Here is a 17551-nt window from a genome sequence, read left to right on the forward strand (position 1 = left end):
GAGAAAGTCTGTTAATTCACTAAAAACCCTACTAGTTTCAATATTGCATTTTCTGAATATTGTTTAAAATTAGTGTTTTATTCTTGGGGTCTAATTATCTACGCACTCAAGGAACGGTTTTAGGACAAAAAAATCAATTTCAATCAAATCAATAAGTGTTGGATTGTCAATGGTGTAACAAATTACATAAATATACGACATAAAAGGCGATTAAACGTTAATGATGAATTCGAATGATGCTAGTAAATCGATAATAGAAAGAAATCAGTTGTATGACAATTTAATGTGAAATTACGAATGAGAAATCAACTCATCTCAACTGTCTCAAAATATAATTTTTGCAAACCAACTATGCACGTTCTATCCACTTTTTTTGTTTATATAAAGAATATAAATTTCACTGCCCTTGGAAGAATAAAGAACAAGGAAATTAACTATTATTCAAAAGTATTCAACTATAAGTTTTAAACGTGAAATGTATATAAGGTGCTTGGTAAGCAGATGCTTTTCTTCCAGAGGGTGATAGTGCAAGTAATTTTGGATATATTTCGTTAATATAGCGTGTTCCGAAAAGGCTTAGTTTCCGATATACAGGGTGATAACGTTTTAATTTAAAAATTGTTACTTATTTAATATTGCGGAAGCCGTTTAAAAAATTTTAGTCAGTGACCATAACTAGTGCAGAGCCACTTTTTAAATAAAAACCCGATTGCGCTGGACAATAAATCGACTCGATGACGAACAAATTGAACAGAAACTTGAAAAATAATATTAATTTTTAGAAAAAATCAGTGGCGTAACATTTTTTCTTTAAAATCATCTACAGTCGTGCCGGTGCCGACGCCACTGGCGAAGCTTTTATCACAAAACATGTATTGCTGTTAAGTGCCTAAGTCTGTAAAATTTCATTAAAGTATTCCAAGGGGTTTCCGCAATATTAAAAAATATAATTTTTTAAATTAATACTTTAACACGCTGTAGATCGAGGACTAACAGTTTTCAGAATATGGTCTATTAAAGAAATATATCCAAAATTACGTACACTATCACCTCCTACAAGGAATGCATCTACTTACCAGACACCCTGTATAAATTCTTCCATAGTTAAACTGTATTTTTCTGCATCTTAATATTGTTTTGCTAAGCATATTTCCTAAATTCATTGTTGCTTTGGACGTATGTTCCAACATGTGTAGTGTAACTTGCTTACTAAAAATCGATTCCAAAGTTTCATTAGCGAGTTGGCAAAAGTATTTGAAGCAAAAAAGCATTTTTATGCGCAATTGTTCATTGAAAAATTAAATAAACCATAAAATATATCGCAAATATCAAGCAAGCATAAAACACATGCCAAATTTCATTTTTTTATTCGTTTCGTTATTTAAGGTAAATGCTTCATTTGAAGGCCGCAACAGTTTCTACATCGTTTTTTCTTTTGGTTCTTAATCCAGTATTTTATTTTGCTTTTGTTCATAAGAGATAGCTATGTTAAAAAATTGTCAAAGACGCAATTCAATCGGGTTTTAAACGACTGCAGTGGTACCGAAAGCTGTAGATATGGTAAGAAAAAGTGTCTAAAAATTTCAAAAAGCGGCTATTTGGAAATAATGTTTTATATATATTATGTACTAAATTAAATAACAAAAAATGGCGTCTAAATGTAAAATAACCAGAAAGTCACGCGATACTCCCACCACTTTGTTACCCAAATATCTATTTTGAAATTCGTACTACCAGTGTTATTGCATTTATAAAAAAATATTATATTGATTAACGCAATAAAATCTTATTATCGCAAGTGCAGCCGCATTAACCGAATCTGTCGAAATGAGAAGAATATGCCGTAAATGTGTCTCTCTGTAACACATGAGGTACTTTTGGAAAGTAGCCTAATTACTTATTAATATTTACTTAAATGTGGCACATCGTTGGCAAGATAAAGAGAAAATGAAACATGCATTCAGGTTCGTAYCCAAGTAAATTCAGTKGTGTTCAAAGTTGGGCCCTGAAAGAGAAATCGCGGAAATTAGGACATGTTTTCCATAGGGCGTATAATGGCTCAAAATTGTATTTGCTTAGTTGAAGCAAAAATGGTTTAAAGTTGGCGCCAATRTCTTCTAAATGATAATTCATGCTCAAATGGAGAATAGAAGCGGAAAATTTWATTTTCCGTTCGTTCCGGGAAGGTATTAACAGTTGCACATCAAATTTCACTTTCGTATTAAGCATTATTTGAAATAATCCATATAAAATACATGAACCTTGCTCMAACTGTACCAAGTTATATATTTCRCTATATTTTTTGGTAGAATTCCGCAGCTAGTTTTTATATTGCTGACATTGAGATGAGTTAACGTTATATTCGAGATTTCTGTTTAACATTGAATGAAACAACAGGTATTACGGTAATTTAATGAGGGATAATCGGTATTATCCAATATTTCCTATACCTCCAAAGAGTCTTAAAGGACTCGTTAATCGGCTAATACCGATGATCSCTCATTACCAATATTTCCTTAACCCCCAAAAGAATGTTTARGGACTCTTTAAAATAAGTCTGTATATAATTTTACAAAAGTCTGTTTTTCCATAGATGCAAATTTTCTAAATTTCAGCACTTTATTTCATAGAGCATTCATTTATTTGGCTATAATTTATTCAACCCAATCCCAACAATGAGGCTCGAATGCTTGTTTATTTTTCGCCTATGAAGTATCAAATGAAAGCAACACGTTGACCAACAAGTCTTGTTTTTGCTACCTTTGACCTTAAAGTATAAATATTATATTTGCCCAAGTGAAACAACCACACAATATCCCCTTACATCTCCAGAATAATCTATCACTTCCCAGTTTACCCTCGTATATGAAAAATCAATCGGCGCTCCTACAGCGAAGCTTCGTGTATGTCGGGTGGCCTAGTCGTAGGCGAACAGCGTTTTAGAGCGTATTGGTCATTTAATTGTGTCTTCCTCTCTCACCACCTGTAATTTTGGTTGTCTCTTTGGTGCCGATAAGGAAGTGGAAGAGCATACGTTTTTGTTTTCGTGTCAGCTTTTTTTTATGAATTCATCAATATGGTTTTCTTGTATTGGAAAGAACATTATTAACGGTGCGATTTAGCAAATGTAATCGCAAGTTCACGCAGAAGAATTTTACGTAACTCAAACCAGTATTTTCCTCTCACCAGTTGAGCAACAGTCCGAAGCAAAGATTTGTGTAGGTTATGTGTGTTAGCAGCAGCACAATTTTTCAATATTATTTTTATGATCACCTGCTAATCATAAAAAGAAAGTCGCGGCGTTCCGACTGTTTTACCACACGTGTGTCCAACATTCATATATCAAACAGTTAATCTGATTTCACCTTAGATATTCGTACAAAGAAGAACTAAAAGTGCTCTCAAGTATATGCAATTAAAATTTAATTTTTGTTCACGATTACACAGCAGTTCCACGTCGGGCAGCTATGATTAGCTAGTGTTATTCCAGAAGGTGAGTCAATTCTATTTTTTCCACCTTGTTTATACATCCTTCATACATGTAGGTTTAACTCTGCTTTACTTATCAAATAATCAAATTAACTCGTCTCTGATTGTTTTTACGAAGTATTTGTTTGAATATAACAACGATACGCTATTCAAAATAAGCTCAAGCTTTACATATACATTGAGATGTATATGTTCTTAAGCTACATATGGATGAGCATTAGGTGAAATGACGCTTCTTATTTAAAGTAATTTATATTTAAAGTAGATTCTATGAAGAGTATAAGCCTTAGATCTCGGCTATTTATACTCGTTAGCCCGTTTCTACAAAGGCTGAAACCGCTCCGTTAGTTTTGTAGTGGGAACAAATATTTTTTAATAGCCAACGAAACCAAGCCTATTGCCTAAGGCCCTGATGACCTTTTAAGGTCGAAAGCGCTCGGTTGAACGCTATAATATATTTACCTAAAGCTTTTATTCCATGCGTGCCTGTATACAAAGACACAGACACACACACTAAAATGTTAGAATTTCCATTTCAAGTCATAAAACCAAACAAAACTGAATGTTTTGTATACTACCTATACATACATTGTCACACCTTTCAAAAACTACATATGTACTTAAACTTTCCTGGAAAAACTCTAAAACTTTCACGAAATTTCAAAAAAGCATATGCGTTTAGAGCGCCCATGGTTTATGGACAACTCGAATATAACTCGAAACGGTTTTTGAATTTTTTGGTAATTCTTCTCTTTAGCTTTGAGCTCATGTTGAAGCTGAAACTTCGATTTGCAGGGTTCCATAAAAACTGACTCAAATCGGAATTGCCTCCGAAATCTGTGATTCTAGCAGACTTTCAACTAAAGCGAAATTTACTTTTCGTTTTAGTTTAATTTTAATTTTCGTCACAGGATCAAAAACATCTTCAACATGAGCCCAAGATTTTGAAAATCGATTCAAGAGGAAAAAATGTATCACTGCAAAACAAAAAGTTTATTTTTTTGAGACAACTGCAAATAAACGAGATGGTTTTGCATTGTTGTATTTGCCACCCTCTAGGAACTTTATCTGAACCACATTTTTTTTACAAAAACACGCACTAACCGAAAAATAACGTTTCAACAAATCAAATAGCTCTCAGCGAAATTAATTTATTCAGTACCAAAATTAGTCGAAATACGACCGTGTAACGTCTATTTTGTTGAGCAGTTAAGAACAATAGCTTTTAAAGATAAAAAATTATCGAGACTCAGTGGGAGTTCGTTTTTTGCATAAAAAAAGCATTACACATTTTTTTTGCGTTGTTTGTGAACAGAACAAGATTAAAACCACCCGAAATTTTACGAATTTTCGGATCAGAAGGAACTGGCCATTTTTTCAGTAGCTCGGGCTCGTTGAATTCCTCACTTTTCTTAGATGGTATAAGATTAGATGCACTTTGAACCACAATTTACGAGGAAATAGATCAATGTTCGGTCACAATTTTTTGATCACAACATATTGATTATTATCGTTATTAACTATGAAAGCATGAGCTTTTTTAAATGACAATTTGAACACTCCGTATATAAGTTTCCGGTATATTTTTCGACAACCATGTATGCAGGTACACGGACTTTTCTTAAATATCGCAATTTTCAGCAGAAATTGCGGAAAAGTTGCGTGAAAATCTTCTAAGTAACTCCTCTAATAAGTATCTACTTCTTAACAAACGTTTGTGCAAATTTGACCTTTTTGTTCTACATCTTACCTATTATTTTATTATTAGCAGGTCTATTTCCGAATTGACTCGTCAATCAGTCACATCATCTCCGATTCGGCTTGTACCATTAACGGCTATTCAGGACTTCCTCTCAATTATACCTGTTTCAAAATTAAACCTTTCCGGCCTTTCTGTTAATTAAGATCAAAGTTTCTGGGTATTTTTAAACCAAGAATGTGGAATTTACTTATTTACATAGAAACGAGTGTCGTGGCTTTTTGCGATTCAGAGCTTTCATAGAAAAATTTTGTTTTGTTTTTAGTTCTATGTGATTTACTTGATTTCATGTATATGTTGTGGTTAATATTCAAAATTAATCTTAATATTACCCAGTTAATATCAAGAATAACATGTTTCATTGACATCAACCAGATAACGCCATCAATCGACGCCTTGTTAAAGACCAGACAGTTTTTGTTCCTTAGTCAACTGATATTCGCGTAAGAAGTATAGCGGTAGAAAGTGATACTTTAGTCACAAAATATCTAATAATTCATTCAACATTAACAGGGAAAAAGAGCTGAAATCGGCTTTAACCAGGTAATGTTAATTTTCTTGAATTTCTTACATTAGCATTATATTTGTGTTAAACTCGAGGTTAATCGGTGTTCGTTGAAACATTTAGTTTGCTAAAACTTGTCATCAATGCGTTACTCCGATTTTGCTTGGTTATTTGCTTTACTAACTGCATTTCTTTCGTCAAACATTGATTAGCGTATAGGTCACGCCGATTCAGCTTTTTATTTTGTTACTATCGACTACTAGAAATTTATCTCAATAACAAAAGGCCAATGTAAAAACATCAATTAACCAAGCTCTAAAGTTCGATATTTAATGGGTTTATAATTGTGGTTATCAAAATGTCTATTGCCACATGTTTATGTGAAAGTACGGAATTGATACATGACTAACGGATAAAATGAATGTATTGTATGTAATTGTAGCAATATTTAACAAAAATGCAATTTAATAAAATTGCACCCTACGTTTTAATCGAACGATGTCTCAAAAGGGAAGATTCAACGCCTAAAAATTGAATGAAGATATAATTTTCTAAATGCTTAAACACAAATGCCAATTCAAATGCAAACCTTTTTTTATCGATGGAAACTGGTGGGATATTTGGGCTTTTAGGCCGTCGGGAAAACATTTTATCCTGGCGTTTCGCAACCGTGAGAGATTTGTATCCTCAGAGGTGTGTTGCCGCAAAGTTTACTCTGGATTGATGCTGAAGCTTTGTGAGAAAAACCTAAGGGGATACAAACCACTACTCACCCGTGAGTGCGAAATGTTAGGAAAACATTGTTTCCATTGCGGGATAAGGGCCCGAGAAACTCAGTAGATTCAACCACTAACCGCGAAAGCCTCTTTTGATGTTTATTCCATTGTCGATGCATCTCATGGGTACTTTTTCCGGTCTTCGTGTTTCCAATTAGTAAAAAAATGGCTTTCCTTATCAAGGAGTTATTATTAAACTACTTATTCTTTTGTGGATCTAGACAGTAAAAATTATTGACGTTTATCTATGACTATTCAGTTTTATATTCGAAAAACCTGGACTTGAAGGTCCGAAAAGTCGGAACAATAATAGACTATACAGGTTCTAAATTGGAAAGTAGGAACACCTGATAATAACAATATGCCCAGACGTATAAACTGATCAGTACATGTTTTTTTCCCGTCAAAAAGTCTAACTAAAGCACCCGCATGTGATGACGAAGACTTTTGAAATTGATCCAAAACGTGTTTATTAATAGTTGTTAATTATGTGGGTCTTGATTTAGTATTTACTTCGCACTGTTTTCTAGTCGGAACACCGTCCAAAAGCCATCATTCCCGTGTTGTGGTTTAATGTGCTTCGAACGAAAACAATACAATCTAAATACATTTGTCGAATATTGTTGGTTTTTCTGCCTTTATTTCTTGGTGCGAAGTAAACATATCTTTATGTACATTCGTGTTCACCTAGTGAGTATTTTGAGAATATTTATAAAACTAGTTGTGAGCATTGAAAATGCATGAAACATGTTAAAGTATTGACTATTACTACTTAATTTACAGTTAAATGTGTGCATGCTTTGCTTTGTTACACTGAAATAATATGTAAGACTCGGGCAAATCGAATTTCCAATGCATTGTTTGGGTCACTTTATTACTTTAAAACTATTCTGTGTGCTAATTTTTATTGCGTTTCTGGTTACTACTATCGACTTTTTAATCATAAATCAGTCGCTGTTTTGCAACTAATTTTACAGTTTACTTTTATATGAACGTTTCTATTTTTCCGATTTAGTATAAATAAATATGTACATTACAGATGATACAGAAAATGTGTTAGTTGCGAAAGTAAATGCATCATCAATTTATTGCTTGTTTGCAGATTTCATTTTATGTTCGTTGAAATTAAATGGATAACATTTCACTCTTATCAGCTTATCAGTAACTCGATGTCTTGTAATAGGTACACGTTGTAGAACAAGAGGAAAACGACGTCAGATACATTTAGTAACTTTGTAATTAATTAAAGCGCACGAGCCGGAAATACTGCAAATGTTCTTATTTTAGACCCTGTTTGTCAAAATCATACACAAATGCAAATTAAATCAGCGACAGTAATATTGAAATAAAATTAAAATCAGTACTAAAAAAAATACTGAAAATGTCTATGAAATTAAACACATGTATCTGCAATGTTATGCTAAGAATAGCCTGGTTTATGACTATATTTCAGGTTCAATCAAACGTATTCGTTTTCAAATTAAGCTGTTAAAAGTATTCAGAATTAAAGACTCAATTTTATAGAAGCACATAGTTTTGTCATTCATTTTGCTTGTTTCAGTTGAAACTTTAACTATGAAGATACTCTAGTCGGTATTATTTATATCCCACCTTGAACACATACGTAAACTTTCTCTAAAATTTGTTTTCGGTTATATCAGTTACTAAGTATTCAAGGAAAGTAGGTATAACAAGCATAAGCTAATAATATTTACACCCTGTATGTATGTAACCTACTATGTAAATGATTACGAAGTGTTCCTGATGTGTGTACATCTTTGCTGATGTACTTATCGCTCATATTGTTTACCATCAAAGTAAAAAAGCACAAAGCAAACACATAGTAATAACAGTTCTGATTGTGTTGATGATTGCAAGCTTTGAATCGAACACTGATATTACGAGATAAGAACCCATAATCTTCTTTCCCACAGGCAGGAGTTTGGCACTTGAAAACTCACTAAACTAATAAAAACCGATGGGATTATATGTGTATAATTTGAAACAATCTCCTTTTATGGATAATATGGTTAATCAAGTGTTTACTTAAGTTTAAGATTGTAATATCATTAGAGCAACAGCATCTTTAAGAAATTATTACACTATAATATTAAATTTATATCAGCTGGTGTTAGTCATGGGATAACGATATGAAGTATTTTTGCGTTCCGGAGTTGAATCGATATAAAGTGCACAATTATTTGTATGCAAATTTTAAGAAAACATGCTATTTTCAGCATCTACGAACTTGAGAATTGAGTAGTAATTTCTATTGAAAACCCACAAATCCTCCATCAATGGTCAAGGTTTCCAGTCAAGGCTGTCGGGTAATCAGTCTAATTCAGTCCGATTAAGATGGTTACTTGCAAATCGAACAATTTATTATTTAATACGACTTACTGACGCATCTACTAGACTAGCTCATTTAAATGTGGGTTTCCCGCTTTGGTTGAAGCCAACCATTTTTGCTTAGTGAGTACTAAAAAATACGAGTTGTATTTCAATTTACTCATCCTCGATTTGCACGTGCAACTAGGTGGACATCTGAGTTCATTGAAATGTACATATTTTTCTTGTTGTCCAATATAAACATGTTTTTCAATCTTCGCGTTTAAAAGGAATTGAGAAGAATCAAAATTTGAATAAACAAGTACTCTGAGAAGTGTTTTATATTTGTATTTTTAACATTTAATTGTTTAGTCTGAAGTCAAATGAATATGTAGAGCGAAGTTTTTAATTTTTAGTGCTTTGTTTGTCTTCATTTAAACTTTGCGCTCAGAATAATTCCATTAAATAGTGCACACAACGATGATAATTCAATTCATCATGTCCCCTTCTGTTTCCATCAACAAATTGGCTCGTTACGTCCGTGTTTCGTCGTCGAGCAGCTTATCTAATAACAAACCATAACTTGTTTTTAGTTTAGTTCGTCACTTGAACAGCAGCAACAATAATGATTTTTTGTTATAATAATAATAAAAAATGATTTCGGACGATAGCAGGCTTTAATCATAAAATCTCAGTTCCTCGTATGTGTTTGTGCATGTACAACCGAAACAGTACCTCGTTTGGAATTTCTAAATAAGAAACAACACGTTTATCACCGTTTGTTTCACGATTAATTAGTCGGTTGTGTAGTAATGTTTTTGATGCAAACGCGTCAAGTTGCATGGTTACTGGAAAAATCGTTGGAATCGTCGAGTATTGTGTGGAATAGTTTAAGGAAAATCAGTTAAGACAAGTGCAGATTGCGAAAGCGATTTTAATTTTACGGTAAGGACTCAGCACGCAATCCCTAATATGATTATAAATTTATCAGTATCAAACCGCAAAAGTTCCGCAAATATATTGGCCTTGAATTGAAGTTGTTATGTGAAACCATTTTTTTGTTATTATGCAGTTGAATTATTTGTTCTATGCCTTAAGTAGTTTAATATAAACATCCAGCATTTGTACAAGAAATATATAAATGATTTGTTTGTTACAAGAAGCAAGTTTTTTTACGACATCCTGAAAGTCCGAAAAACTTCTGAGCTTTGTTTTGGTTCAATATTTGCTTCAGCCAACTTAATGAAGCTTTTTACATAACACCAAACATTCCAATTATTTCCTGTACTGATATTGATATTCTGGTCACAAAGGTCACTAACATCTTGATCCATTGCAAAAATATCGGGATTGTTTTTCCGTGTTATACCTACTTCTGCAGCCTTGATGTTGAATTACTATTGATATGAGCTGCGACTGGTTAATTAGCAGATTTTATTTTCCAATCGTTATTCGACATGCTGATATTACAGATGTATAGTTTTGCGTCGTGTTCCTGATATAATAACAATGTTGTTTTTTAATAGTTTTGTTGTTTTGCTTATCAGTAGTCAGTATACTTTACTCGACAAGGTTTTTAGAAACAATAGCCGTTTCATTAGGTATATGAGTTCAATGCGCAATCAACAGTCTTATTTTTTCTTGCTTCAATTATTTGTTCCATTTTTTAAGTGCTAGTTGAGTCATGTGTGCTAAATTACAGTAGCGGATGTTTTGGTTCGGTTCTAATTATATTTCGTCAATTTTAACAAACTGAAGGATTAAGTACAACATAGCTACTAATTTCGAAATGTAAAAGTTTCAATAAAACTAAATTTTTTTGCCAAATTGATATGCATTGTTTTAGATGGTATATCTACAAAATTACTCAGAAAAGTGATTCTTTCTGTAAACTATTTCAGAAGTAGGTATTTTTATGAGAAGATCAATGTTCGATTTTTTCAATAATTCTTAGAAAGTACACCTTCTAGGAAACTTGATTTGTATGTTTCTTGTTTTCTACACATGCTTGCATTTTAATACGTCGGTCTGATAACTAAACTATAAAATTATTATCCTATAGTAACTAATACCTAAGCAAAACAACAATGAATAATTGTTATTATGACTCAATAGGAAATATTAATCTTGTAATTGTTACACATATTAGTTCCATGACTAACACGAACTAAACAGCCATTTTCAAGGAAATTTAAATATTCTTGAAGTGACATTCAATTGAATATTTCATAGCGTATTTTTTTCACTTCATTCCATTATGCTCTTTCTTAAAGTAGTCTTTACCTACTAATTCATTCCGTTTTATGTTTCCAATATTTCCATGGTTTCCATTACTACCTTAGAAAATGAACAAGTTTTCTTCATATAAACCTTATATTTATCGTATTCACTTAGGCTTTGATGTATTCAAAATAACCTTTTTTTCTCGAGAATAAAAAACTCCGCTAATTTCATTCAATAAAATGCTTCAACAATTGCGCCACCGAAAGAAATTATTTCACAAAGATGTACGATATAAAGTAAAAATGCCACCCAGATAGGAACGTTTCAATTTCATTCAAATTTCGAGCTTCGTTTCTTCTTACGCGAGAAAAATGTTATAATTAAAAAACTGACAACTCAGATGTTTATGCAATTCCAACGTAGGTATTTGTGAACATTTGCAATGATATTTTGAAAGTTTTTTCCGCCTCTGTACACGATTCCCTAGCAGGACAACTATCCTACTGGGATCTTCAATTATGTTTAATTTTTAATGCATCTAAGGTTCAACTAAAGCATTGTCGTCAGGTTATTGCCGCTTTTCCAAGACGTGAATAAATAAATGCCAGCTTGCAGTTTCCAACTATTATGTCCAGCAATGGTAGGAATTAACATTTTAAAACAAATTTAAATGTTCTTGAACTGAAATTCAATTGAATATTTCATAGCGTAGTTTTCTTCTTTTGTTCATTCCTTTATGCTCTTTCCTAAATATTCTTTAACTACTAATGGATTCCGTTTTATGTTCCGATATTTTGATCGTTTGCATTATTACACCACAAAAAAAGCAAGTAAATTTGTTTTAAAATGTTAACTCCTACCATGGGCTGGACATAATAGTTGGAAACTGCAAGCTGGCATTCAGGTCTTGGAAAAGCGGCAATAACCTGACGACAATGCTTTAATTGAGCCTTATATGCATTAAAAATTAAAGCTAATTGAAGATATCAGTAGGACAGTTGTTCTGCTAGGGAATCGTGTACAGAGGCGGACATTGTCGACAAAACTTTCAAAATACCATTGCAAATATTCACAAATACCTTAGAATTGCACATCTGAGTTTGTCAGTTGTTTGCTTATAAAAATTTTCGCACGTAAGGAGAAACGAAACTCGAAATGTGAATGAACATGAAACGTTCCTATTTGGTTGCATTTTTACTTTAATATCGTAAATCTCTATAAAATGATTTCTTCCGGTGGTGCAAATGTTGAAGCATTTTATTGAACGAAATTTTGCAAACCGTTTGGATTTCGTATGATTCCATATAATTTTATTTGAGAAGATTTTTTTATTCTCGAGAAAATAATACGATAAAAGTAAGGTTTATATGAAGGAAATCTGAATGTATTGCAGATCAATGTACGCACATTTAACATTTCTGTACACCTTTGTTAAGCTCCCATTTTCATTTCCCATTATCGTTATCTGCCCAATTTGTTTTTGTTCTATGCTTTCTTCGATTTAATTTACATTAAATTGTGTTTGGTTCTGGTTTAAATACCTAACTTACCATTTTTTGATTCAAGCTTATAAAATGTTCTTAGTTTAAGTGTATGTTTTAATTTGAAACGTAACTAGAACTTTCAAATTAGAAACTTTCGTTGAGCAGAGGAATTGGAAAAGTTGCCTTCTTTTACATGCGTATCTTCAAATATTTTCTACTGTTTTCCATGGTGCTCTTCATAATTGATTCCTGAACAAAAATGAGCTTTTACTATAGTCACTGAATCATCTTTTATATGAGTGGATGCTTGCATTCTACGGCCATGGTCAATTAACTTATTAAATTGAGTAAAATATCCGTCTTTGCAGAATGGTCTTGGAGCCCAAGTTTGTCGATTATGGCAGCATTCATCCTACCCCTGACGGCCACACTCATCAGGTTCATCACGGAGTAAGTGGGCCCAGATCTGCACTATTATCGCCCCTGGACGACGAAGACGTTACCGCTAACGCGTCCGCCGGACCCAAAATGACCCAAGGTGAGTTTAAATCATTGTTAGAATTCGTTTTTGCCTAAGGTTAAGTTAAAGCTTGTGTGCAAATCAAATAAACTAATTGCTATTTAATTGAGATTTTCAAATTCGCCATCTATTCATGGGAATGAAGTGGATTTTTGCATTCAAAAGGTCATTGAAAATACTACTAATGATTACTTCCAAACAGTTATGGAATGACTGTAATAATTTTTATATTGTCTCCCTTCTGATTTCATGGTATACCTAATTAATAATGCTCGAATTTCACTTTTTTATTCTATAGATAATGTAATTGTATAGTAACAATAATTATCTATGAGTTTGACAGGAAATTGTTTTCATGAACCTCTGGAACAATTATGGAAATACCTCATTTCCTAATAACTGCGATGTCTATCGGCATTCATCATGGAAACTGTTCGATAATATCATTATTTTTATTTTTATTACCAGCAAATTGAGCTCACATTTTCTATTCAATAACCGTTTTTGTACTGCTTCGAATGATTGCTATATTGTGCAATTTCACTAATGGCTATCAAATAGTGTGTTTCGAGGTACGTTTTGAATAAAATAAAAAAAATTCGGTTTTGTAGGTAAGATACTTTTTATATTCGATTGAGTACCTATGTCTAATAGATCCATTGAATCAAAGAGTGGGCAAGATTCTCATGATTTCCAGGCTTTAAGTAGACTAAACATTGCGATATAAGTTTATTAAATTGCGAAATTTAAAGAATTCTGATCATGCAAAGTTTATTGAATAACTACATTATCAAGCATCGCTTAATTAAATCAGAATACCTATACTTATTTATGGAAACTTAACAGTTTTGGATGTTTGACACGTTTCTAAACATGCATTTTCAATATATGTATACTTTTGTTATCAAAGAAATGAAGCTGGTTACTGGAAGTCTTTTCTATTATAGCGAGTGAGAATTAATCTTAAGTTTTGCTACTCAATAATATTCTAATTAATTTAAAATTAATTCTTTAATTAATATTTCAAAATTCGGAATTCTGTCATACCAACTGAAAAAAGGAGATTATGTTATGTGTTATTTCTTGACTAATATAATGATGATGCATTTTTAAGCGGATTTGTGTGCTTGGTATCTGCTCAATTGTGGGACAAATGCATCCTTGAAGAAGCAACATGAAAATCTTCAATAATGGTAATTAGTTATGTAACACAACTGTAATCTGTTTATTTATCTAGGGCCATTAAACGCAAAAATAGCCCTTAGCGTTTACCACGTTGCTGTCGTTGCATCCTTACTTTAAAAAATACCCGTTTTCACAAATACTCATAATTGTCTGTGCCTTTCCTAGTTTAACTTTAGAATCAATTTCAATTAAAATACTAAATTTCCCTTACATTATACTTTTTAAGTAGTACTGCAAACGCACGAAATGCCCATATTATTATTATTATTGTTCATTATTCGGTTGTTAGCACTCGGTTTCAATCACTATTGTGCCATCAGTGAAACATGTACTTGGTGTTGCCAGTTGGTTCAGAGTTTTTATATAGTTATTTGCATTATTTTGCTGCTATTTTGTTTCTGATCAGACTATCATGTGGACTTATAGCAGGTATTTTATGTGATGATTGTGTATGACTGTATACGTTAAATGTATTTTAAAGCCAATAAATTTCATTAATTTTGTTTGATAATTTATTAAAGGCATTTTAGCATTATCTCCAACCCATTATTGTTTTAGCCACTCCAAATACTTTTATCTTTGACCGGTATAAAATCGGATTAGTTAAAGGTTTTATTTTTATCGAAAGATTTGAACCAACCGCATTAAGGGTATCTCTCATGTTGTGTTCATTTATAATAAGCCACCTTTGTACAACGTTACTTGGGTGATAATGTGGAGTGAAGTAGTAATTTAGAATGGATTGGTAGCAATTTTGAGACAAAATCTGAGACAATATGTTTCAAATCATAGTGTGTGGCTTTTTTCAAAAATCCTGTGCCGAAGGTAATTGATTGGATTTCTTTAGAAAATATTTTGCTTGCTTTGCTGCTATTAATGGAATGCATAATATTTTAATAAATACAGAACAGGAATAGATGGTTTGCATGGCAACGTGACATAAGCAAGATAACTGCGATAATTGTTTGCATTTTAACTCAGTCAGGTATTATTATATCATAAACCGTTTACAGTATCATATATCAAGTATCTCTTCTTTATTTATCTGCTAATTTTATGCTGAAATTGCGCTTACCTTTTAGTGAATTTATTGTGAAAATATATGTTGATGCAGTTATGTTTTTTAGTTACAACTGGTAGTTGTCTTGAATAGAAACTTGCTCAAGATAAAGAGTAAGTGATTTTTCTAGAGATTAGTCTATAAACGCACCAACAGCAGCCTATGATTTTCTTTCATTTTCAATAATTTAGTAATCATCTTAACAGTATAGATACTTTTGGGTAACAGATTGTAAACAAGCCACTTCACATTTTTTATGGCACAGTTGCTCAATTCAGACCTCTATCTATCGCCGTATCTCATTAATCAATTTCAAATTTGGGTTTGCAGTTCTTTTTTTTGCTTAAAAATGCGTTGTAGATTTTAATTTCTTAATGACAGAAGAACTTTTATTGCATATACAGGGTGATCTAAAATTAGAATGCCTAATTTTGATTACTTTTACTGCATATCCTAGTACGAAAAATAAGAACAAAATTATGTTTTTGTTGTTTCCGCTACAGCTCCTAGCACCTATGAGATATTTATCGCAAATATGCAATTATAGCCAATTTATTAGGATTTTACAGAATGAATTCAATTCAATGGTCAATTTAAAAAAATGTTTTTTTTGCGGTGAGCGCCACTTTGACCGTCACACTAAATTTAACTTTTTCAGATTTTGCAATTTGAGCTGTTTTCGTATCTGTCATCGTTTTTGAGTTACTTAATGATGAACTAAGATTGAATACCATTGTCAATGCACGTAAAAGAAAACTTATAAATTAAACAATATTACAAGAAATCGCAGCATCAAAACTACCGCTACCGTAGAAGAATCCTACTTAAAAATACAAGCACCCTGTATCTCGTAAACGAAATATATGCAAAGCTACATTTAGATGCAATTTATCATCTTGCTTTTGATCGTCTAGTAAATATGCAGTTAATTTTACCTGATACAACCTACCTAATAAAAAAGCACATGGATCATTGGGAGATTAGATTAGAAAAGCTACTTATAATCGCTCAAATAGAAACTTTGTCAATATTTCTGTTCATTCGGTAGTAATGCAATGGTTCAACTGGCATGTGCCACAAAAGGTGTGCACATTTCCTTCTTTGAACTGTTGTAAGTTGTCCTGTCCATGTTGTAAGTTGCTGATTATGTACCTCTTGGCGTTAACAAAAGCGTAAAATCGGCACATAGAAGTGAAAAACACCGCTTAATCTAGGAATTAGTTAATTTGCCCAAAACGTAATTAGTCGAACATTAATTATACAAAGTTGCGGAATATTTGAGATTGTTGAAAGTACACAAGAAATAAGCTGATTGTACTTTTGTATGCTTCTTTTGATGTTACTGACGATATTTACTTATACATAATTTTGATTGTCAAAGTTGAAAATTAAGTCTTGTTTGTGGTGAAACTTTTGATTAAAACTAGATTCTACTTGTTGCAGGAGATTTGTATCAACGGCAACCATTATTGCCCAATCCAAAGAACGGAGATCATTGGGCGCAACATACACATGGAACGACCGGCTCCGAGTACTATGTAGATGAGGAGGACGAAATTATGGACAAGGGTTCCAATCGCAATGGCGACATCATAATCGACATTCCAGCTTCCAGGGAAGAGCCCAGATTCCCGCAGGAACGGTGGAAAACCCTTTTAGGTAAGCCTCAGATGTTCTTTAGCTTTTCCCGGTATTTGAAAAGCGTGCACGATATTGCAACAATTAAACCAATAATTCATACGTGTCCTACTCTAGAACATCCTGTCGCACCGTTACTACGAACGTAGTTATTATTGGTTGTATATGAGCGACTGATCAGTTATTAAGGGCCTTTTTTCGTACTGCTATAATTATTATGTACTTCGCTTCATGTATATTATGGTGCTTCTATATTGCATCTACTGAAATGTTTGCCATGCCATTATTGGTAAATCAGTTATTCGTTTCTCAACTTGTGAAAAGGAAATTTTGCGAGAAAACGAGTCATTATACTAATAGCTTTTAAAGGACAAGAACTAACTGTGTTCTATCCCAAGAAACGTTATAAGAGGAGAAATTCAAGAAAGTCCTCGAATTATTCGCACGTTAATAGGGTGTTTTCCCCTTTTTTTTAATGTTGATATATAGAAAGTAGTTATGGCAAACATTACACTGATATAATTTTTTTGCCAAAAAAGTCTCCATAATAATTTTAAAGCGAATTTAAATTGAAATAAGATATT

At 32.5% G+C, this 17551-nt stretch overlaps 1 protein-coding gene across 6 annotated transcripts in view; it reads left to right on the plus strand.

Moving 5' to 3' along the window:
* The first annotated feature begins 2912 nt into the window (after nt 1-2912).
* The window catches only part of LOC109546370 (phosphatidylcholine:ceramide cholinephosphotransferase 2), a 16999-nt gene continuing 2360 nt past the window's right edge, over nt 2913-17551 (plus strand). The window contains exons 1-3 of one of the 6 annotated variants that reach the window (XM_019917309.2): nt 2913-3493; nt 12933-13102; nt 16773-16988. In XM_019917309.2, coding sequence (XP_019772868.2) covers nt 12934-13102; nt 16773-16988 — 385 coding nt within the window. In that variant the 5' untranslated portion in view covers nt 2913-3493; nt 12933. Of the gene's footprint in view, nt 3494-5661; nt 5792-7070; nt 7220-9392; nt 9803-10674; nt 10761-12932; nt 13103-14198; nt 14278-16772; nt 16989-17551 lie in introns of those variants that run through there. The other 5 variants (XM_019917311.2, XM_019917312.2, XM_019917310.2 and 2 more) reach the window with 5 other exon arrangements.

The sequence above is a fragment of the Dendroctonus ponderosae genome, unplaced genomic scaffold (genome assembly GCF_020466585.1).
Source record: "Dendroctonus ponderosae isolate FM_Combo_2020 unplaced genomic scaffold, Dpon_F_20191213v2 Dpon_F_20191213_8, whole genome shotgun sequence".
NCBI classification, from domain to species: Eukaryota; Metazoa; Arthropoda; class Insecta; order Coleoptera; family Curculionidae; genus Dendroctonus; species Dendroctonus ponderosae.